At 36.4% G+C, this 23,124-nt stretch overlaps 1 protein-coding gene across 1 annotated transcript; it reads left to right on the forward strand.

Annotated features, from left to right (window-relative positions):
* Positions 1 to 2,183: 2,183 nt before the first annotated feature.
* ppef1 (protein phosphatase, EF-hand calcium binding domain 1) lies at positions 2,184 to 20,009 on the forward strand. Its single transcript, XM_055154712.1, has 19 exons — positions 2,184 to 2,352; positions 3,355 to 3,478; positions 4,768 to 4,800; positions 5,535 to 5,662; positions 5,738 to 5,798; positions 9,110 to 9,273; positions 9,856 to 9,970; positions 11,592 to 11,638; positions 11,709 to 11,875; positions 12,338 to 12,374; positions 12,738 to 12,887; positions 14,178 to 14,311; positions 15,117 to 15,357; positions 16,619 to 16,804; positions 17,760 to 17,902; positions 18,179 to 18,285; positions 18,883 to 19,046; positions 19,464 to 19,548; positions 19,648 to 20,009. Exons 2-19 carry the CDS (start codon positions 3,415 to 3,417, stop codon positions 19,869 to 19,871), a joined length of 2,250 nt encoding a protein of 749 aa, XP_055010687.1. The 5' UTR covers positions 2,184 to 2,352; positions 3,355 to 3,414; the 3' UTR covers positions 19,872 to 20,009.
* Positions 20,010 to 23,124: the final 3,115 nt, after the last annotated feature.

Below are 23,124 nucleotides of genomic sequence, written 5' to 3' on the forward strand. Positions count from 1 at the left end.
AGTGGAGGAGGTTTAAGGGCCCAGAACACACCAGCTAATATTCATAACACCTTTCTAATAACTAACTAAATCATCTTTGTGGATCGGGGTTTGACCTAAGCACTAATGAGTCTGGGTGATATTGAGTCTTATCTTTAAAACTTTAATTAAACTTTTGCATTTACCCAAGTACAGGTGTTGTGTTTTTGTTACTATTTTTATTTATTTATTCCCCCCCCTCCAATACAAATGTGCTTGTCTTGTGAACGGGGTTGCCTCTCCACAGATCTGACTCAATGGGTGTGTCATGTCACTTGCTTGTCTCCATGGAGTTTAATGGCACAGCAATAACTTCTACATGGAGTTGAGCAGGTTTTTGCCTTCCAGAAAAGTCACAAAGGGAATGAGATGCATTATTGATACTGAGGAAAATTCAATGCACCTTTTCTAACACAATTTAATGATTTGTTTGGCCTTGGATTTCAGATCTAACACCTAATTTCTTCCACAGGTGGGTGCAGGCGGTACAAGAACTTCAGATTTCTTTCAGAGGAGGTCCCGGGGGGGTGTACCCAGACCCGTCCTGCTCCGTCTGATCAGCTCTGAGGCGTCAAGACTGTCCAAAAACAACCGACTCAAAGTGGTCACGCTGCACGAAGTCCGGGAGGCGATCAAACTCATGAGACACAGGACCAGAGCCAGACCTGCTGCCTGAAATATGGACACAAAACATTTTAAACAATATATTTTTAAACATTTTCATTTAATAAACCTTTCAGTGATTGTAAATATTAGTCTTGTTCTCTGTAGATGATCATGGGGAAATTTGTGGTCCACAGTGGACAGTTGGGTGTGTTTGGTGTCATCTAGTGGTGTTAAAGAATATTGCAATTTCAACACTGCAACTTTTTTGTTTTTTGTATAGCATTTTAAAAGGAAACTGGACCAAGGAAGAACCCATATAGCATAGCCTTTTTGACAAAAGAATTCAGTGTTGCTGCTTTAACTCATTTAATAGGCTATAGGAATAAATGTGCTCATAAATAAAATTACTGCATGCTCAAAATACACAAAATATTCAAGGGCCCATATTACTCAGTTTTCTGATCTGTTATGTTTCCTCTTCAAAAGCATACCTGAAGTTGTTTTGTTTCATTCACACGTTTAACACACAAATTCCGCATATTTAGTCTCAAACAAAAAACACTCCACCTTGTGATGTCATGTGGTAATACAGGAAGTGCTCCACTGTGTTTTTAAACTCCACAAACATTCACTAGAAACATTTTGATCATTACAACCATGGAAATGTCAATATCTATGTGCTACTAGTGGTAACTCTGTTGTTCCTATGTGCAGGACAACTCTTGGTCAGTCGTGTTTTTCTGCTAAATTGGAACTGTTTACTAGCTGATTTAAAATTTTAAACCAATAACAAATTTTTTTTAAAGTAATCAAAAATGCATCATTGAAGATCTACTGTATATGTTATTGGGTTATTTTTTCATACCTGACAAAAGATCTGAAAAAAGAACCTAATAACAAAAAATATCAGAAGACCAAATGCACCTATTGGACGATGTACTGTATATATTTTATCTGTATGTAACTTATGTGTCGTGTTGTGTCTTGTCTGTTTATGCATGTAGTTTATATATATTTTTTTTTATATGGACAGGTGTTGAAAACTGGCACTTGTGCTAAATAAAACGCTCAAAGCAATGCATCTGGCTTGTCTCATGCGATTGTGATGTACCTAATAAACATACATTTAAATAATATATAAAATCAAATACTAAAGGTAAAAGGTTGCCCAGCTGTTGGAGTGAAATCTATACTAGGCCTACTTCATGACATCACAAGGTGGAACAGAGCATTTTGAACTTGTGAGATGTAGACAGACTAATAAAGTCTTACTCAAACATTTGTGAATTAAATAAAATGCAACTCTGGGAATGTTTTTGAGGAGGTAACAACAGTATAACATGGCGTAAAGCTAACTCAGTCGTGCGTAATATAGACCCTTTAACTTTCATATTAACTGGATGTAACCTAATTTTTTTATATATATATATTTTTTTTTATTTCCCTTTAAAAGCGAATGGGTAAGTTTATCCATGTTTACTAGTCACACAAATGGTTAAAACCCACCTGCTGCACCTCCGCCCCCTCGGCTCCTCTCCGGGCTCACGCGGTGGATTCATCCCGAGGAGGAGCTGCGCAGAGCGGACACGCCAGCTCCCGTCTGTCCGTCCTCCCTCCACAGAGATAACCTTTCAGATAGCGCGAATGTGGTTTGTTTATCTTCTAATGAGATCGACTTCCCGCTATAAAGAGATTAATTAAACCGGACTGAAGAGGCGCGAGCTGCAGGTAAGAGCCCAATAAGCGTGAAAAGGCTGACGTGGACGCGTGGGCTACAGTGCGTTTATTCATTTATTTTTTTTATTTTTTGCTGCTGGAAATGGGGGTAAGCTACGTTTCAGGCTACGTTAAAGACGCACTATGTAACTTTTCTGTCGGTCTCCATATTAATTTGTCTGGAATGTTTCTCAGTAAGGCATTAAACTTATCCATCTTACAATGAATAATCAATAAAATTAAAATAAACATGCATTCTTACTGTGAGCGTGGTCGCGTCTCCACAGATCTGACATGTAACTTGGCCTGCTAGCATCACCTCCTTTAACTTTAAGACCATACTGTGAAACACTACAAGTAAAAGCAATAACAACTCACTCACTACACCAGAAAAGTTACAAAAAAGTGCAAATTTGACCAATATGAGCCTATTTTATTTTATTTTTTTACAATATGGCCTGAATTTGATCTTTCTGAAAAGATAAAATATAGTTCATTATCACATGTTCACATACCTGTTGCTTGTTGCTCGATGACACAACTTCAGTGTGTTATTGTGAGTAAATTATCATTGTTTACATAGGCCTTATTGTATTACTTTATTACAGATGTTAAAGGTGCACTGTGTAACTTTTCTGGTTGAGTTTCCATCACCTGCTTGTCTTAATGGTGATGTTATTACTTTGTATCTTGCATTTCTTCAATCGCTGGCGTTTTTATTGCTCAAAAATACATTGAAAAGCATACATTCTTACTCTTACTTGACCAGGGATGCCTCTCTGCTGATTTGACCTGTAACTTGTCCTGGTGATGTCTTTTGCTTCTCACCATGGCAGTTTAATGCTATACTATGGAGCATTTTAGGCAAAGCAGCACGAAAAGTTACATAGTGAACCTTTAATGCTCCTGAATGTGTTTGAAATGTTCCCTTTGAACACAATACAGGTTTTGAAACATAAATCTAAGTTTAAATGTATTAAATCTTGTGTTTTTGGTTATCCTTTTTGTATATAGGTCCCATCTTATAAGTCCCATGTCATCTAAACGAGGAAAGACATTTGGCTGGACGTCATTATGGGATGTGGCACCTCGGCTGTTGCCACGGAGACACAAGCCAAAAGACTGGAGGAGGTCGAAGGTACATGAACACACCTCCACAAGCGAATGTTCATAACACCTTTCTAATGAACGCAGGTTTAACTAAATCAGCTTTGTGAATAGGGGTCTGACCTAAGCACTAATGAGAATATTGAGTGATATTGAGTCATATCTAATTAAAACATTAGATCATCACAGGCCTAAAATAGTAGTGGCAGAGTAGTTAGCCTTACAGCAAGACAGTACTATACCTTTAATATATGCTGGACTGTACTAGTATGTGTGGAATATGGATTTCTTCTTTTAGTTTAATATCAGTTGTAGCCGTGTTAAATAAGCTGTATTAGTATTAGTAGTATTTTGCACTATGAAAACCTTGTGGTGGTCTGTTTGCCACCTGCTTGTCTCCACAGAGATGTTATTTTGTTGCCTATAATGTTCCAGTATGGCATTAACTATTTTATATTTATACTATTACAGTTTTTAATTAAAAAAAAAAAAATCTTGAAAAGTATGTATTTTTACCATGAGTGACTTTGCTTCTCTATAGACTAGTTAACTTGGACTGGTTGCTTCATCTACTGATCTCCTTGAAAATAAATAGGTTTAATGCCATACTTTGGGACATTTCTCGCAAAGCAGCAACTTCTCCATGGACACAAGTCGTTTGTATGCCCTCTGCCAGAAAAGTTACATAGTGAAACTTTCAAACACCCTGCAAACCTGCAAAAAATTCTGAGTATTTTTGCTTCATGCTGCTTAGCCACTTCAGTTTTCCCTCTCCCGTTCAAAAACACTCCTCTCCTCCTTCTCTTCTGCTCCTCTTCTCAGCCTCTTCTTCCTCTGCACCTCCTCTGCTCTACCTCTTCTCCTTCTCTTTTCGTCTACTCATCCTCTTCCTTTTTTTCTCTGCTTCTCTTCTGCTCCTCATCTCCTTCTCTTCTCCTCTGCTCCTCCTCTTTCTCCTCTATTCCCTTTCCTCTTCTCTTCCTCTGCTCTTCCTCTTTCCCTCCTCTTCCCCCTCCTCTTCTCCTCCTCTGTTTCTCTACTTTCTCCTCGTCTTCTCTCTCCTCTTCTCCTCCTCTGCTATTCCTCTTCCCCCTCCTCTTCTCCTCCTCTGCTCGTCCTCTTTCCCTACTCTTATCCTCCTCTGCTCCACCTCCTCTCCTTCTCTTTTTCTCTGCTTCTCTTTCCCTCCTCTTTCCCCTCCTCTTCCCCCTCCTCTGCTCCTCCTCTTCCATCTCTGCTCCCCTGTGTCTTATTATCACTCTTCTCTGTGTTTTTTCAATTACCACGTTCATAAACTGAATAGTTTTCTCTCTGTCTCAGGTGAACCAGTCAGAAATCCCAGCCCTGCTCTGAGTAAGGCCCCTCTGTTACTCACTCATGTATTGCCTTCAAGCTTTATGTTTGTGTCTCTCATCAGTGATCATTCACAAAGACTTTAAAGCAGTGGTTTCTAAAATGTCTTATCTTGTTAGTTAGGATGGCGACAAACAATATTTTACCAAACTGACAGAAATTAATATTCAAAGTAACATGCAAAATAAAAATGAATCAATATCAATATCTTTTGTATTATAAAAGATGATATGTTTGATATTCTAATTTTGCAATTTGCATCACCAAAAATTCAATTTCAACATTAAGATATGCATTTGTATTTCTCACCTCTGTTTGTGAGACTGCAAATTATGTTCACCTGTATAGTGTAAAAAGACTATCCTGGGATACACATTACTTCTATAAAAATGTAAAGCACCTGATTACTTTGATGACTGAAAATAAATATGAACTGCTAAACTAATTTAAGGATCTTGCAATTTCAGAACTTGCATTGCTTGTATAAATAATAAAACCCCAAATGAAACACAATTGTATTATAGCATTATATTGCATACATAATTGCAACATTTGACTATTCATCATAATTTCAATTCTGTTTTGTCTGTTTTTATCCTTCTAACCTTCCTATTAGAGATACAAGTTATCAGTGTAAATAATCAGTAAATTCTTCTGTGCCTTTGTGTCTGCGTGCAACCAGGACTTAAAGAGCACCTGATCCTTAAATAAAACAGATACATTTGTTGTTGTAGCCATGAAGGCAGCTGTTCTGATCCAGAGGTGGTACCGTCGCTACATGGCACATCTGGAGATGAGGAGGCGTTACACCTGGAACATATTTCAGTCCATTGAGTACGCAGGGGAGCAGGACCAGCTGCAGGTGCGGCCCTGTCATTAACCATATTTAGATACAGTCACTTGCATATCTGTACTTACACATGTTTTTCTTCTGTAGCTGTCCAGTTTCTTTAGTTTCATGCTGGACAACTACACTCAGTTGAATGGAAACGGACCAGGTCAGTCTACAAAAACATCAATGTAAACCATCAGAGGTGGGGATTTGCAAGTCGTGACTTGGACTCAGACATGAGTCACTATATTTAGGACTTGAGACTTGACTTGATAAAATCGACTTGGACTTGAAGGTCATTGACTTGGGACTTGACTCGGACTTGAGGCCTGTGACTTGAGAAGATTGAGAAGCACTTTTAAATCTGAAATCTTTCTGTTCTGACCGTAATGACACTAAGAACTTGTCAAGACATTTAAAAAGGAAAAAAATAACATTTCTACAACTCATATATACTCTATAAATACTCATAAATGTAGTATGATTTTTTTTAAGTACAATTTATTTATATTTATATTTAAAAGTAAAAGTACTTTGATTTAAAGACTTGAAATGACTTGAAGCCCAAAGCAGACAACTTGGATTTGACTTGGACTTATGGGCCGGTGACTCGAGACTCGACTTGGACTTGCCTGTATTTGAATTGGGAGTTCACTCAGACTTGAGGTCAAAGACTTGAGACTTACTTGAGACTTGCAAAACAAGAACTTGGTCCAATCTCTGCAAATCATAGACTGTATAAAAAAAGTGGACTAAGGGAGTGTGACGTCACCCATAGCGTTTAGCTCCAGTCAAATGAAGCTCACAAGGCTAGTAGTTATAGGGTTCAAATTTGGAGCCACTTTAGTATTAGTTATGGGAATTTATTAACAAACAAAATGGCAAAATAAAAACACCAGGATCATGTAGAGAGGGTTAATATGAACATTTTAAGACCAAAATGATGAGGCTCACTGCAGCAGTTACAGAGACGGGGGGAAATTTCTCAACGTAAAGTCAGCTGGAGTTGATGGAGCCAGAAGCGCATTCATGCTCACTTCCTCTTTGGAACGTGATGTCTGTTTATATACAGTCTATGATGGAAATTCAAGTTAAATGTGCACTATGTAACTGTTTCTCTCCATGCAAATGTTATTGTTTTGCCCAAAGAGTTTCACAGTATGGTGTTAATTAAACTTAATTATCACCATGGAGACACCGCCACCAAAAAAACTTACATAATGCACCTTTAAAGGCAAAGATTGGTGCTACTATTTACATGCAGTAGATAATAAGGATGTAACAATAACCGAAATACCGTGATATCATATCATCAAAAGTCTCACAGTAATATCGGGGACCATCATATTATATCTAATTATTAGGTTCTCTGCTTAAAATCATTGTTATGATGCAGCGGGAACTACATAGACCATGATCCTTTGCTCCGTTTCAGTGCAGACTACACTAAGAAATAACTATTCTTAAGCACTTTTAAATCTTAGTTCTTCAGGTTAAGTCTTGTGAAGGCATTTTGAGAGGAAAAAGTAGCGTATTGACAGTTTTGTTAACCTCCACAAAATATCGCAATAAATATCGTACCGTGAGATGGATATCGTGAAAATATCGTACAGAGAGATTTGGATAGTGTTACATCCCCAGAAGATAATAGACACGGCATTTTGACACAGTTTATAGTTATAAAATGCACGTATATTATTTTGAAGTTGTGACCCTGAGTTTATAAAGAAAAGAAAAACTTGAAAACATTTCTTACAAAATATTTACTACCAAGATCTACTGGGAAAACAAAATACTACAACACTGCCCACCACTGCTCTGTATTCTACAATCCTTTATTACGAAGTCTTTCTGAAGGATAATGTTTTTTCCACTACTGCTGTTGCCCACATATTGCAAATGTACAAGTGTTGTTGCTCTTTGGCGGATGTTGTAGTTTATTTATTAATTTATTTGCGGCTCCTTCATTAGTCACACTTCCATTATTCTGTTCTACAATCCCCAGCGCTGCCCTGTTGCCTAGTAACAGTACGGCACAGCTGTGGTTTAAGTGTGTATTAACCCACTCATTCAGCTAAAAAGCATAATGCCCCAAGCTAATCCGCAAGCCTGTCCTCCTGATATGATCACTACGGGGCTTTCAAATGCACACGTATAAGAGTACAGTGTCTAATGTACATTTTAATATGTGATTTTAGCGTGGTATTTATCAAAAGAAAAACACTGGCAGTCTTGTTTTACATAGCTTATTTGACATGTGTGCACACAATCTTTGCCTGTATCATTAGCATGTTGGAGTGGACGCTTTGGCTGAATATTCTTCTGTACTCATCTGTTGATTAAAAAGAAGCTTGAATGTAATGAGTTCAGTATTTTGCATAAAAGAAGGAATGGTCAAGGGCACTAGATTCACAATGATGCTGAAAAAAAACAAAACACTATACACAGTTCACTTCACATTATTTGAAAACAGAGGATTTTATGTAGACACTAATATTTATCATTCTAATACTAAAATTCTCAATAAAATGTATTGTTGAGCTGATGCTTGGGTCAGTATCATAGACTACATATATATATAAATGGACATACTTTATCTAACCTGCTAGCCACCGCGTTTGGTCTTAAATCCCGCACTAAATGATCCTGGAGTTTTTATTTCACTATTTTGTCCACAAATAAATTCCTTTTCCTAATGTGGAACTCTGCTCCAAATTCGCATACTACAATATATTACATTATACTACAATTTACTACACTATACTACATTATCCCACACTATAATACAATATACTACTACAGTATGCAACACTATACTACAAAATACTATACTACACTACAATATACTACATGATACTACAAAATACTATACTATACTACAATATACTACATGATACTACAAAATACTATACTACACTACAATATACTACATGATACTACAAAATACTATACTATACTACAATATACAACACTATACTACAAAATACTATACTATACAACACTATACTACAAAATACTATACTATACGACAATATACTACACTATACTACAGTATACTACACTATACTACAATAGCCCTCACTATACAATATGCCACACTATACTGTGATATACTACAATAGACATAATTGCAGCCTTGGTGAGCTTCATTTGACTAGAGTTGAACACTATGGGTGACGTTACACTTACTTAGTCCGTTTCTTTATATACTTATATGGTCAGCATTCAAAATTGGGGTGGGTTTTAAAGGACAATGATTTTTTTCATTATTTTTCATGATCATTTTTTCATGTCTAATATAAATACTGGGAAAGTGTTAGTCTCAATTGGGATTAAACTTTCCATAACATTCACAAAAATGATCTGGTAGATGAGCCATTTACTATTTGTTAAACGTTAAGTAAAAATAATAATTAGCATGACTTGTCTAATTATATCTCCACTCTGCCACCATTTTGTTCCCTGCGTGTTTTTCAGACCTGATTTCTCAGCTCTTGGACCCTGTGCTGGACCCCTGGTTGGGCAGAGAGACCTGCTTTAGCTCCATCTCTGTCCCAGACTCTTACACTGGACCAAGACTGAGCTTCCCTCTGTCTGTGTCTGATACCAACGCTCTGCTCTATGCTTTCAAGGAGCAGCAGGTACATCTTCTTCTGTGTACATATATTATTTTTTATTATTAGAAAGTTATAACATAGAAAGAGATATTATTTAAGAGAAAGTACATTTTATATTGAATTAAATGATAGATTACTTGACACCACATGCTTATTTTGAAACCCAGTAGTGCACAGTGTTAATCTACTTCTATCTATATATGTACACATCAGTCAACTTTCAGTCATGCTGGACATATACTGTGCGATATTTTCGATCTCAGTCCCAGCTCAAATTGTACGACCAAATTGCAGGGTTCACAGCTTGTGGAACTATTTCAAAAGTGCGAAACCATTTCGAGAGGCAACTGGATTTCAACCAGGTTTGATATTCTTGCAACCTACAATTGCAGATCTGGAGCTGGTCGTGAGGTATTAATCAGTTCTCGTTACTCCATGTTTACTACACGAAAAAAGGACCAAAAATCGCACACTATACGCCCGGCTTTAGTGAAAAAGATAACATTTTAGTTAATGCTTTGACTGAAATCATACCTAGTACAACTACAGTTAGGTAGTTACAGGTAATAGGCATCTAATATATAAATACTCTGTACTCACTTTCAGACTCTTCATGCCAAATACCTGCTGCAGTTGTTGTGTGAAACCAAAAAGCTCCTGAGACAGATGCCCAACATCGTCCACCTGTCCACGTCGTACACCAAAGACATCACTATATGTGGTGGGTGCTTTTACTTTCATTTCATATCTGTAAAATTTCCATACACTCTCTACAATAACTTAATACCACATTTTTTTTGTGTAATAATATCTGTAATCAGAAGATATTAAGTAAATCCAACAGAAATGTGGTCAAACATGTCTTTAAAAGTCTTAGTTGAGTTTTCAAAGTGAGTTGAATTTTACACATTCAAAGTTTACTACTAGTCAAGTAAATTTTTTTTTTGTTTGTTTCATTCGCACATTTTTAACACACAAATCCTGCATATTAAGGCTGAGTTCTTCTCTTAAATGGAAAACACTTTATTTATTTATAATTTTATTTCATAATTACATTTTCTTTGATCTTTTTTGTAATAAATTTGTAATTTTTTAATCTGAGGTTAATGAAAATGTCTTAAAACTGAGCAAAATCTCTGAATGAGTACTATTAGAGGCTCTTGTAAGTGGTAAATTGGTCATTAATTTAGTGAATGAGGTTTAACTGCAGCTGACGGAGGGAGCCTGGTTTATTTGCACACTGATCGGGCACTTGACTCCACTTTTGCCCTTTCATCAAATCAATAAGACACTGAATAAAACCAGAGACAAATTAGGCCGATAATGTTTGAGATTATTAGAAAACATGCAATTTTAACCAAAGTTTTCACACCATGTACCACTTAAGAAAATATTTGGCTTTTTGTGGTCCACGAGATTCAAACCAGCTCAACAGCAGAACTAAACCAGGTGTAAACTAGTGATATATTATGCTAAATTGGAGTTGTGGAGTTGTGTTTTGTTGTCTAGTAATTATTTTAGTAGTTGACTAGTCAGTGGTTATTTTTTATATATTTAATTTTTTTCAACTAATCAAACAATTTATGTGGCTTGAAAAGTATTTTTTCAATGTGAGTGCAAAAGATATACAAATTAAAAGTATTTTTTTCATTTATAATCACAAAAATGTATTCTGGCACAATATATTGAATTGGTATTGCAATTTTGGTGGATCACAGACGAAATATGTAGTATGTAAGAGTTCTAGAAATTTATTTTGTAAATGTTTCTTTTTTAAATGTCTTGACAAGGTCTTAGAGTTAATCATTACAGTCAGAATAGAAATAATTCAGATTTAAAAGTGCTTCCCACGTCTATTCAAGTCACTGGCCTCAAGTCCGAGTCAAGTCCCAAGTCACTGACCTTCAAGTCCAAGTCGAGTCCTAAGTCTTGGTCAGTTTTATCAAGTCAAGTCTCAAGACCTAAAAACAGTGACTCAAGTCTGACTTGAGTCCAAGACACAACTTGCAAGTCCTTATCTCTGCAAGATGTGTTTGAATTTTGAACAGAGCTCTATGATATTTTATATTTTGTCTCTCTCTCTCTTTTTTCAATACCATGCAGCCCTATATGGATCAACTAGATTTGTGTGAGTGTGTGTGTGTGAGCGAGTGAACAGGTAGGAGAGTATGTGGTTGTATATGTATGTATATATGTTTATGTATAATGTATAATATGTATTGTTTGGCTGAGGGGAAGGGCAGAAACTGTTTACTATTTTGTCTTATATTTTTGTTTTCTAAAAAATAAACATTTAGTCTGACAAAAATGTATTCTGTAATTTTTTTTTTTTGTATTTTCAGGTGATTTGCATGGCCGCCTTGATGACTTACTTCTCATATTTTACAAGGTACGTCAGATCTCTTACTTTGTGTTATTATTATTGTATTATACTTATTTAATTATATTCCTTCATACAGAATGGGCTTCCCTCTGCAGAGACGCCGTATGTGTTCAATGGAGATTTTGTGGATCGAGGTAAAAAGTCCATTGAAGTGGTGGTTCTGCTGTTTGCCTATTTCCTGCTGTATCCAGATTACATGCATCTGAACAGAGGCAACCATGAGGACCACATCATGAATCTCAGGTCTGACACTGTAATTATTTATTTATTGTATTTTATTTATTGTTTTTAATGCTAGACTATGATAAAATTACTCTGCATATAAGTAAAGAGACATTTCACTATCTGATTCTCGTTCTGGTGAAATGGACTCTACTAGTGCTACTACTACTACAAAGAGTACTACCAGGAAATCTACTTCTACAACTTAAAATATAAATAATACTTTGATTACATTGACTACAAATAATATTTAAGTCAGAAATGTAATTTAGTTCATTTCCAATTGCAAGTAAACTATAATAGTATCTTCGTGTGTTTCAGTTTCCTGTTTATAGGTGTCACTTTGAGGACTTTACTTTTCAATATGTTATCTTTTGTTTTGAATTGTTAATTGCCATGGCAACTGAGATCATTTCTTATCACTGTGAAACTTGTGGATATATAACTTAGTATATTTTTATGACACTTGACTGCATTTTCCAGATATGGCTTTACCAAAGAAGTCATGCAAAAGTACAAGGTATTGATTGAATCTTTCCTCTTGGTATCGGCACAAATATTTACATGAAATAATAATGTTGCTTTTCTCCATGGAGATGTTATTGCGTTGTCTGGAATGTTTCACGGTATGGTATTAACTTTTCTATCTTCATGGAGACCAAACAGATAAAGTTACAGGTCAGATCTGAGGAGAGGCAGCCCTGCTCATAGTCAGAAAGCCTATTTTTCTAGGTATTTTTGAGCTATAAAACCACCTGTAATGTAATAAATGTAAGGCAGAGCTGTTTAATGTCATACTGAGGGACATTCCATCTCCATAGAAATAAATATGTGACTGACCCCCCCAACCAAAAAGTTACATAGTGCACCTTTAAACATGCAGATCCACGGGAGAGAGATCCTGCAGCTGTTCCAGGATGTGTTCAGTCTGTTGCCCTTGGCGACGGTCATCGATGGAAAGATCCTGATCGTCCACGGAGGAATCTCAGACCAAACCGACCTGGACTTCCTCAATTCAGTCGAGAGACACAAGGTCAGAGGTCAAATGTCTGTGTAACCCTGTAGGTTTGACAAATAGAAAGTTTTAAGACATGGTTAATCAGCCTGTCACTATAATATATTGACTTATCGTTCAGTACATGAAGGCTGAAGCAGTATATTTTGTTAAGTTTTCTTTGCAATAGCGGTGAGATTTTTGTTATTTTTATAATGTGAAAAGATTTGAGATGCAGAGGCTTGAATAAGTAATTTTATGGCTAATTATTGGTTCTTTCTGGTATTTATTTGTTGCGGCTCAGGCCTTTTTAATTATACTGTATATTTAAAAATGGTTTACTGGGATCGTTATCTCTCTTGCTGTTACTGTGTCCATGGCATAAAGTAGTTTCAGTAGTATTGTTTATTGTTATATTTGACAGGCCTAGTGGTTAATGAGTTGTATTTATTAGTTACACTTACTTCTGTGACTTTTTGAACAAGTAGTACAACAAATCAATCAGATCTACTTCCACTTGCATAATATTATGTGAGTAAAATTTCAAATCGAACGAATCATAGTGCTGTTTAAATGCTGTGTTCCAGACAAATGAGAGGTTGGTTATTTCTAGGGATTTAACAATAACCAAAATATTGTGATACTGTATCATCAAAAGTCTCACAATAATATCGTGGACTGTCACAGTGTATCGAATTACAAGTTCCTTTGCTTAAATGCATGGTTTTACAGTAGCAACAGCTTATAAACACAGGGAACTACATATCATATGATTAATTTCAGTGCAAACAACATGAAGAAATATGTTTTTTACTTGAATTATTGAGATTATGACAGAAATAATTCACACCAAAATCTTTTCAAGGTATTTTAAAAGTAGAAACGTGCTCTATCTACAATTATATTCTCCAAAATATCGCAATAAATTTCATACTGTGAGATGCATATTATGATAATATCGCACTGACAGATTTGGACATTGTTACATCCCTAGTTATTTCCCACTTAAATGTTACGATTTTAAGGAATATTCACATTATATGCATGTTTCTGAAATACTAAGAAAATACTGTCAGATCTAACCTGTTTCAAATGTGGTGATTAAAAACTCTGGTCTACCTTTTGTGGAGATTAGAATTGTTAACCACTGTTGTAATATATCTTAGTTAGTTAGTTAGTTAGACAGCATTTCGGGGCATTTTCTTAAGTCGGAATTCCTATCACTTTTACACAACAACATCATTTATTCTGGACATAATCACTGCTGCACTAGTGTATGAGTGATAGTGTGTGTAACATTCACGTTTTCTCTTGTTTGCATTGATCCAGGTGAAGTCCGCTTTGAGGCTGCCCAGACAGAGCTTTGAGCCTCTGGACCTGGGGCACAGACAAACCAAACACATGCGCTCCACAGACAGGTCTCGCCCAAACAGCAGCAGGAACCAGAAGACCTCTAACCAAAAGTGAGAAAACAGCCAACATGTAGCCAAATACAGTTTAGTGTTGCAACTTTATTTAGTCAAATGAAACAGAAAACACACATCAAAGTTCTTGTAGAGGTGCAAATACAAGGAACAATAAAATAAAAGTGAAAAAATTAATAGGACACTCAGACAGGCAATGTCCAAAAGCTTCTTTTTTTTTTTTTTTTAATAAAATTGAAGTTAAAAAAATCCTTTGTCAGATAATTTTTCTTGCTTTGGACCACAGTATACTTACTTTACTAAGTGTCAAACTCGATTTCAGTACCAATGAAAAGGCTTGATACTGATTTTGATTTGACTATGATAATAAAACACAGTTTTTTAGACAATAGAAAGTTATTTTTGAACACAGATTAATTATACTTTCTGTTATATAACCATTTCATTTTATACTAGTTCTGAGATAGACCTCATTAGGCAGAGATATTTTCCAGTATTCACAATTGATAATAGCAACACTTTACACTTAACAGGCTTATAGACATTCACACCATAAGATATTGTAGCCACAGATGCCCTAGGGCCTACTGATGAAGTGAGGCTGCTAATCTGTGGCATCAGCCCTGTCAAGCACCACCAATCATTCAGGCACACACTGAATTCATACACAGACAAGATGGGTGAATTGTCTTGCCTAAGGACACAACAATAGATGTCTTTCTTATCCACATACCCATAGTGCTCCTCCCTCTGCACTTTAAACAAATGAAGTAATCTGTATTTCTGCTATTTCTGGAAAGAGAAAGCCTCACATTTGTAATATTTCCTTGTGTATCTGCAGTAGAAGGAGACATTGCCAGCTCACCCATCAGGACAGCGTCGCCTCTGGCTCCAGCTCCTCTTCCTCCTCCTCTTCCTCCTCCACCCTTTGCTCGCCCTGCAGCCTCTCCTCTCTCTCGCCACGCCCCTGCCCCTCATCTCCCAGTATGGACTTCACCGTTAACTCCCTCCAAGTGCCTTTCCTGGACTCTCTGTCTTCCCTGTCCCCTCCGTCACCCCCTCAACATGAAAGAGAGTGGAAACAGGTCAGTCTCTGGGTAGTAATAACATATATGGTATAATAATATAGGAATGGCATACGTATTATGTATATTCAGCACAGTATATTCATAACTTCAAAAGTTTAACCCTTATTTATTTTATTTTTATATATCTTAGTTAGCTCTACAAAATTGATAATTTACCAAACTTGAGTTACCATTTCTTATTTTATGTTATTAGGTTATTTTTTCAGACCAAGAGTTTGTTTTCATACCTGACAGTTTCGACTGTTACTAGCGATCTTACTCAGAGTGGTCACGTGATGTGGCTGTGACGTGTCCAGTCAGCTGATTTATACAGGCTTTTTTATTCTCACACACCTGGGAGACTGTCCTGAAGAAGTCGGACTGCAGATGGCGCTGTCATCCTGCCTCCACTGGTAGGAAGACAGCACCAAAACCTGTTTAAATCAGCTGACCGGACACGTCACAGAAACATCACCTGACCACTCTGAGGAAGAGCGCTAGTGAGCAGTCAAAACTGTCAGGTATGAAAACAAACTCTTGGTCTGAAAAAAGAACCTAATAACATAAAATAAGAAATGGTAATTTAAGACATATTTATTAACATAAAATATTGGAAGACCAAATGAACCTCATCGATCTATTACCATTTCTTATGATTTATGTTTAAAAAGGTGCACTGTGTAACTTTTCTGATGGAGGTTTGCTTGTGTCTATGGAGATATATTTGCTTTTCCTTGAATGTTATACAGTATGGAAATAAACTTTTTTCACAATGGAGGCTGGTCAGATCTATGGAGAAGTGAGCAAGTCATTAAGTAATTAAGTACTAAGAAGTAAGAATAGTAAGAATTAATGTTTTTCAAAGTATTTTGAGCTATAAATGCAAGGCAGATGAGTTTAATGCCCTACTGTGGAACATTCCCTCCAAAGAAATAGAATCTCCATGGAGACAAGCAAGTATTTGGCCCTCCACTTTAGAAGTTACATAGTGCACCTTTAAACCAGAACTGAATTTGCTTGTTTTTTTAATATATTGCTCTTTTAATTTCCCAGTTCTATTATTTCTCTCAATATTTCAGTGTAATGCCTCAGTTAGTTGGTTCCATTGCTGTTTTTTTCTCTCAGTGGTGGTCATAATATGTTGAAAATTTTAATTCAACTATGCTTTTTTAATTTGTGTAAAGTAAACACCTAAAAGACTGAAGTTTATTATTTTTCATACAGAAGGAAATTCAGCTTTGAGGGTTTGGTCTTTGTCAAATGTCTTGCCTCTTTACAGATAGTGGATATTTTGTGGAGCGATCCTAAAAACCAAGATGGCTGCTACCCAAACACGTTCAGAGGAGGAGGCTGTTACTTTGGTCCAGATGTGACCCAGAGGCTGATGCTCCAACATGGACTCCAGCTGCTCATCCGCTCCCATGAATGTAAACAGGAGGGCTATGAGCTCTGCCATGGTGGACGGGTACACTTTTACACATTTAATTGGGATTTTAAATCTAAATCATAATATTGAATAAAAAGCAGGGAAGATACAATCAGTTATACAATACTAGTATATCAGGGTTGAGCAGTGGTGTAGTTTTGATTTGTAAATAGACCTTTTTCCCAACAGCCGGAAGTGCCAAGCTGTAGGGTAAATGTAAAGCCTGGTTAATGCTTTTCTATGGCAAAATGTCTGTGTAAATGTCTTGTGTATTTTCCACCAGCTTCATAAATCTGCCCCTTCACCAAGTCTTCATCCAATAAGGTCCACAAAGGACATATTCTGTCCATGAAGAATTTATCCACAACTATCAAGGTAAGAAAGACACAAACGTAAAGGCGAAAAACGGCATGCATTAGTGAACTACTCCTGAGCATGTGATCTGTGAACATCTTTAGCATTCAAACTGCACAAATCTGTCTATGCACATATCTACATCATGAAATTGTGACCATAACGTCAGGTTAGTAGTTAACGTTAGGAACGGTAACGCTCAGGAGTAGTTCACTATTGCTAGTCATCATTCGCCTTTACGTTTTTGTCTTTCTTACCTTGATAGTTGTGGATAAATTCGTCATGGACAGAATATGTCCTTTGTCGACCGTGTTGGATGAAAATTTGGTGATGGAGCAGATTTATGAAGCTGGTGTAAAATACGCGAGACATTTCCACAGATATTTTGCCATAGAAAAGCAGTAAACTGGAGTTACGTTTAGCTTACATCGCGGCACTTCCGGCCATTGTGAAAAAGGTCTATGTCTACAACAATATCAGCTTTTATGTAAGTCTCCACTTTTGAGTTTTTGTCTTTTAGATCTTCACTGTTTTCTTATTACTATTACTATTACTATTATTACGGTATTCTCTTTTGTTGTGCTATTTTATGCTTTTTTTATTAAAAATAATACAATATATCAATTCTTTTCAAACTTAGGTCATCACCATCTTCTCTGCGTCTAACTACTATGAAGAGGGCAGTAACCGAGGGGCGTACATCAAAATGGGGAAAGATCTGGTTCCTCGATTTTACCAGTATCAAGTCGGGCGTGGTACTCGTAAACTCACTCTCACTCAGAGGTAAGGGGGTAAACTTGTGTTATGATGTTTAAAAACTACGACTGTTGATGTTTTTAAGACAGTAAAAAATCAGTTACAGGTTACTCAAACATGTGTGAATGAAGCAAAACACAACTCCAGTTATGTTTTTGAGGAGATAACAACATTATAACATGGCTTAAAGCTCACAAGAGTCAATTTTGTGTAATATAGGACCTTTAATTGTAATTTAGAGTTTGGTGAGGAGATATTTTTTACATCTCATCATCTCATATTTGTATTTGTTTTTTTCTATAGAGTACGAGTTGCAGAGAGTTCAGCGCTGAAGGCCCTAAAAGAACAGCTGTTTGCGCACCGCTCGGAGTTAATGGCAGCGTTTAAGGAGTTTGATCACAACAACACAGGTATTATGGTTGATTTCGATACATTAATAGGACTATGAGGCAGTGTAGTCCTTCGTTCGGCCAGGAGTGGTTTCAGTAGTAGTGGACTTTGTTTTTGCCTTCAAGACAAACCAGCCAAATACTAATCAGGTACTTAACAAAGCTGAAGGTGAGACAGCCAAAACACAACAGGGACTTAACAACCCATTATGATGTTAGCTGTAAACAAGGGCACTTTCTCTCTAAAACTCCCTTTGGGGCTGGGTTTAGATACTCAGAGTAGGTTAAATTCCCAGTGCTTCAAGCCAGCAATTTAAAATGGCTTCTGGATGGAGCGGAAATGTCTTGATCACAAAAACAGATGACCACCAATTTCTACACTGATATGACAACATGAAAATCCACAAATGTTGAATCTTAAATAGTAACACGGTCCAGTATCCCACTTTGTTTACCCAAGCAGGACAAAAAAATTGCAGATTTACTATGGATTGACAACATTTTACCTGCCCCAATTCAATTAAACACTTGGATAAAAATCCATACAAATAAATAATAATAGAAAAAGGTTTGTAAGTTTGAGTACTAAATGTTATGTAAAACTGCATGTGTTTTCAGGTTGTGTCTCTGTGAGTGAATGGGCCCAGGTGCTGGAGTCGGTGCTGAGGCTGGATCTGCCCTGGAGAACACTCAGGCCTCATTTGGTGCGTCTGACAGCAGAGGGCGCTGTGCTGTACGAGTCCTGTTTTGAGGACATGGGATCTGGGACACAGCTGGCTCAGGTAAGGACTAAATTACTCTCCACAAAAAAAATAATATTCAGACACTGCATAAATACATTTAACTTTATCAGGATGGGTGGGGACTTCTTTTGTATCCATGTGTTTACTCTGGTGTCCATCATAAAATGTACATTAACATATGAAGTGCAATATAAATAAAATATATAATTACGACTACTACTACTAATATTATTACTACTACTACTACTATTACTATTACTTTTGTAGATTTGCTACTACTTTGAGTTGGTAGATTTGACCATTAAAGGTGCACCATGTAACGCTTCCCCCTTTTTCATTGCACGTTTTAATTTGTATGTCTATTTTTTTATTATTATTATTTCATGTTTAGGACAGTCTTGACCACAGAAGTGACACCACAGTACATGTTTTTAATTTGTTTTTGTTGTTTTCCAGGTTACTCCAAACTTGGCAGAGACTCTGTTCAGATACAGGACAGACATCGAGATCATTTTCAACATTATCGACAAAGATCACTCAGGTAAAAGATTTGCCATGTTACCCTGCCCCTTGCTTTTATGGAAACTAAATGTAGTCCTTAATGTAGTGCTTAATGTGACTTGTACATGACCGTGTCCAGGGTTGATCTCGATTGAGGAGTTCCGTCAAACATGGCGTCTCTTCAGCGCTCACCTCGGTGCCGACATAAACGACCAGGCCATCGATGATTTGGCGAGAAGCATTGACTTCAACAAAGACGGTTCCATCGACTTCACTGAGTTCCTGGAGGCGTTTCGAGTCGTGCACAAACTAGACAAAGACCAGCATCTGAACGGGAGGAGCACATACACAGAGAGGTTTTAGAGGATTTACAGGAGGATTACAGAGACAAAAGCTTTAAGGTTCACAACAAGACTGGCCTCATGGACAGCACTCAAGGATTGTTACTTAATTAAAGTGACACCTGGATTCTTTTGGCCTTTATTGGCTTTTAAACGCACTTTAAAGGGGACATATGTCAGATCATCTTTTAACCATGTTATAACTTTTCTCTTGTCATTATCATACCCAGAGTTTAAAGTTTTCACTTCCTGCCCACAGCTCTGCAGATGCTTGCATGAAAAAATTTGACTCTAGGTCATACATGAAGTTTAAAAAATGCCATGTGACCCTTTTTCATGAATCAAAGAAACACCCTTTTAGCCGTTATTTAACAAAGAGCTGGAAACTTTCACATTTCTGATCTTTTATCAACTCAGATTTCTGAGTGCCCAAGAAAAGATGACCTCGTAAACAGGTGTAAGGGTGGATGAAGCAAAATTTAAGTCCAGATATGTTTTTGTTAGACTGGTTAAAAACTCAAAAATTTTCCATGACATGTCCCCTTTAAAATGCTCTATTCCTACTAAAATGCTTACTTTAGGCGACCTTTGACTCTGTTGTAAACAAAGGTAGGTTACTTTTATTTTCTTACATGTACATGAGCACATTTCATTTCAAATCATGGTACCTGTACAGAAAGTAGTTTTTACAGAATGTATGGCATTCCATATTGTAGTAAATAAGTCGCTTTTTGTGCAGGAAGTCATTAATTTGTATGATGCGAAAATACAACTACAGAACATAAAGAGGTTTCTAATTTTCTAGTGTCAGGTTTTTTAGATTTAATGCAGTAATTTGGTAAAAATTTTACCTATTTATAACCATTTAAAACATATAATTCCACAGCAGTGGACTTTTGTAAATCATTTTGTACCTTTTCTAGATGCTGACATGTTGATGTGAGTTTTTCAAAGGAAATTCTTCAGAAGGTCAAACAGCTGTGCCTCAAGCAGCAAACGCCATTGTATTTTATATGCTTTATGACTGCACATAAATCACTTGGTCACCTAAAGTACTAAAATAAATACAATCATGCTATTATAATCACGGAAATAAGAAGTATTTTGTTGTTTTTGAGGAAAATGCAATGGAAATAAACCTTTTCCTTGAATGATTTGACATTTTTGGTTCATAATTGTTAAACTCTCACTCCCTCTCTCTTGGCGTTCCTCCCACTATAATTACAGCTAACAGGGAAGTGGGACAGGCCCAGACATTTAGAGTGAAAATAACAGGTTTCATTTTTACTGGAGGCGTTTGGAGACACCCACTACAACACAGGCCATCACCGTAGTAGTGTAAACAATTGGCTTATGTAATGATTTTTGTTATAATACAATACAATTATAAGTTCTTATCCCTAGAAAGTCATACAATTTAAAATGATAATAAATTAACATATGGCCATTGTGTTAGTCTTGGTTTATCTTTTGTTTAATTATGATTTAAAACAGTTTGGCTATAAAGAACTACTTTTTTTTCTCTTACTTAAGGGCCTGTTTACATGAGAATGCTTGTGGGTAAAAACAACAAACTATTTTATCAGAAGTTCCTTTCGTTTAGACGTTGACAGCGTTTTTGAGGCTTAAAAACGCAGAAATCTGAAACCACCCTCCAGAGGGGAAAAGTTGAATATGCTCCGCTGTAGTGTTTCCGTCTACACTGCCAAAGACGCAAAACTCTGGTCAGATCTGCTTACGTCGCGTACACGTTTACGTCACATACATCACCACCTCCCCGCCTGGCATGCATACCCAATCGAATCCCACACACTTGTGCGTCACTGTATGCACGCAGATTCCCTCCCGAAAACGCTTGTCTAAACCCTAACCCTAACCCTAAAACGTTGCGACGCCACTTCTGCGTCTTCTGTTCAGACCGTCATCATATAAACATCGCCTTAGTTCAGTAGAAATTGGCAGACCTGAAATTATTCAAATTATTCTAAAGAAGGTGTATGAAGTTTAGAAACACAGTGGAGCATGTCCTGTATTTCCACGTGACAGCACAAGGTGGAACAGTGTTTTTTGTTTGACAGAAGAGTTCAGCCTATTTACGCATGGTTTGTGTATTAAACATTTGAATGAAGCAAAACACAACTCCAGGTATAGTTTGTGATAAGGAAACAACATTATAACACAGATCAGAAAATACTGTAATATGAGCCCTTTAAGGCACATATTCTTAGGTTCTTTAATACGTTTAAGTTTATTTTATCACAATATCTTAAATAGTGACCTGTGAATATCTATATGTATGATGTCTTTACTTAAAATAATATATATGACAATTATATGAAGATTATTTTGTATTTCTTTTACTTTATATCCTATATTTGCTCTAGTGATTAAATTACTGCACCAGAAACATTCCTATAGCCCACCTTTCCATGTGACTCCACCCCTCTGTTGTAAAAATGTTAAACCTTCTTTCTTCTCCTGCTAACTCTATGTAACTTATACTCCCGTGCTGTCTGTGTTCTCTCATGTTTTTTTTTTTTTTTCTCATTGGGAACTATTATGGGATGTCATAAGAGACTCGTGGCTGCATGGACCACTCTGTTTTATATCTTTCAATCAGGTATTTGACTTTTAATTAGAAGAACTTTTTTATGTGGCTCAAATCATATTCAGGCAACTATGCTGTGTTGAAATTTGAGTTAACTTCTGTATGTGATGTTTTAACTGTGTCAAATTTAAAGGATTACTTGCAGCTCTGTATAATATTTATATTTTTCTGATCTATGTTATAGTATTTCCTAATCACAAATATATATGGAGTTGTGCTTTGTTTTATTCTCATATGTTTAACACACAAATCCTGCATATTTAGGCTGAGTTCTTCCCTCAAACTTAAACTCTGTCCCACCTTGCGATGTCATTTGGTAATACAGAAAATGCTCCCTTGTGTTTTTTAAATGCTACACATCTTCACTTCAATAATTTCAATAATTTCAGCCCTCAAATTGCCAATTTCTATTACACAAAACATAAACGGTAGCTGTTAACTTGAAAACTACAGCTTCGTGACATCTCAAAGTGGAGTAGAGCATTTTGAGCTTTGGAAATGTAGACAGATTAATAATAATAAAGGATTACTCAAAACATGTAGGAATGAAACAAAACACAATTCCATGTATGTTTTTGATGAGGTAACAGTATTATAACATGGCTTAAAGCTCACAAGAGTCTTTTTTGCATAATATAGGACTAGTTTTGAAGAGATAGTTTGATCA

The sequence above is a fragment of the Boleophthalmus pectinirostris genome, unplaced genomic scaffold (genome assembly GCF_026225935.1).
Source record: "Boleophthalmus pectinirostris isolate CB_2022bp ecotype Guang Dong unplaced genomic scaffold, ASM2622593v1 HiC_scaffold_19, whole genome shotgun sequence".
NCBI classification, from domain to species: Eukaryota; Metazoa; Chordata; class Actinopteri; order Gobiiformes; family Gobiidae; genus Boleophthalmus; species Boleophthalmus pectinirostris.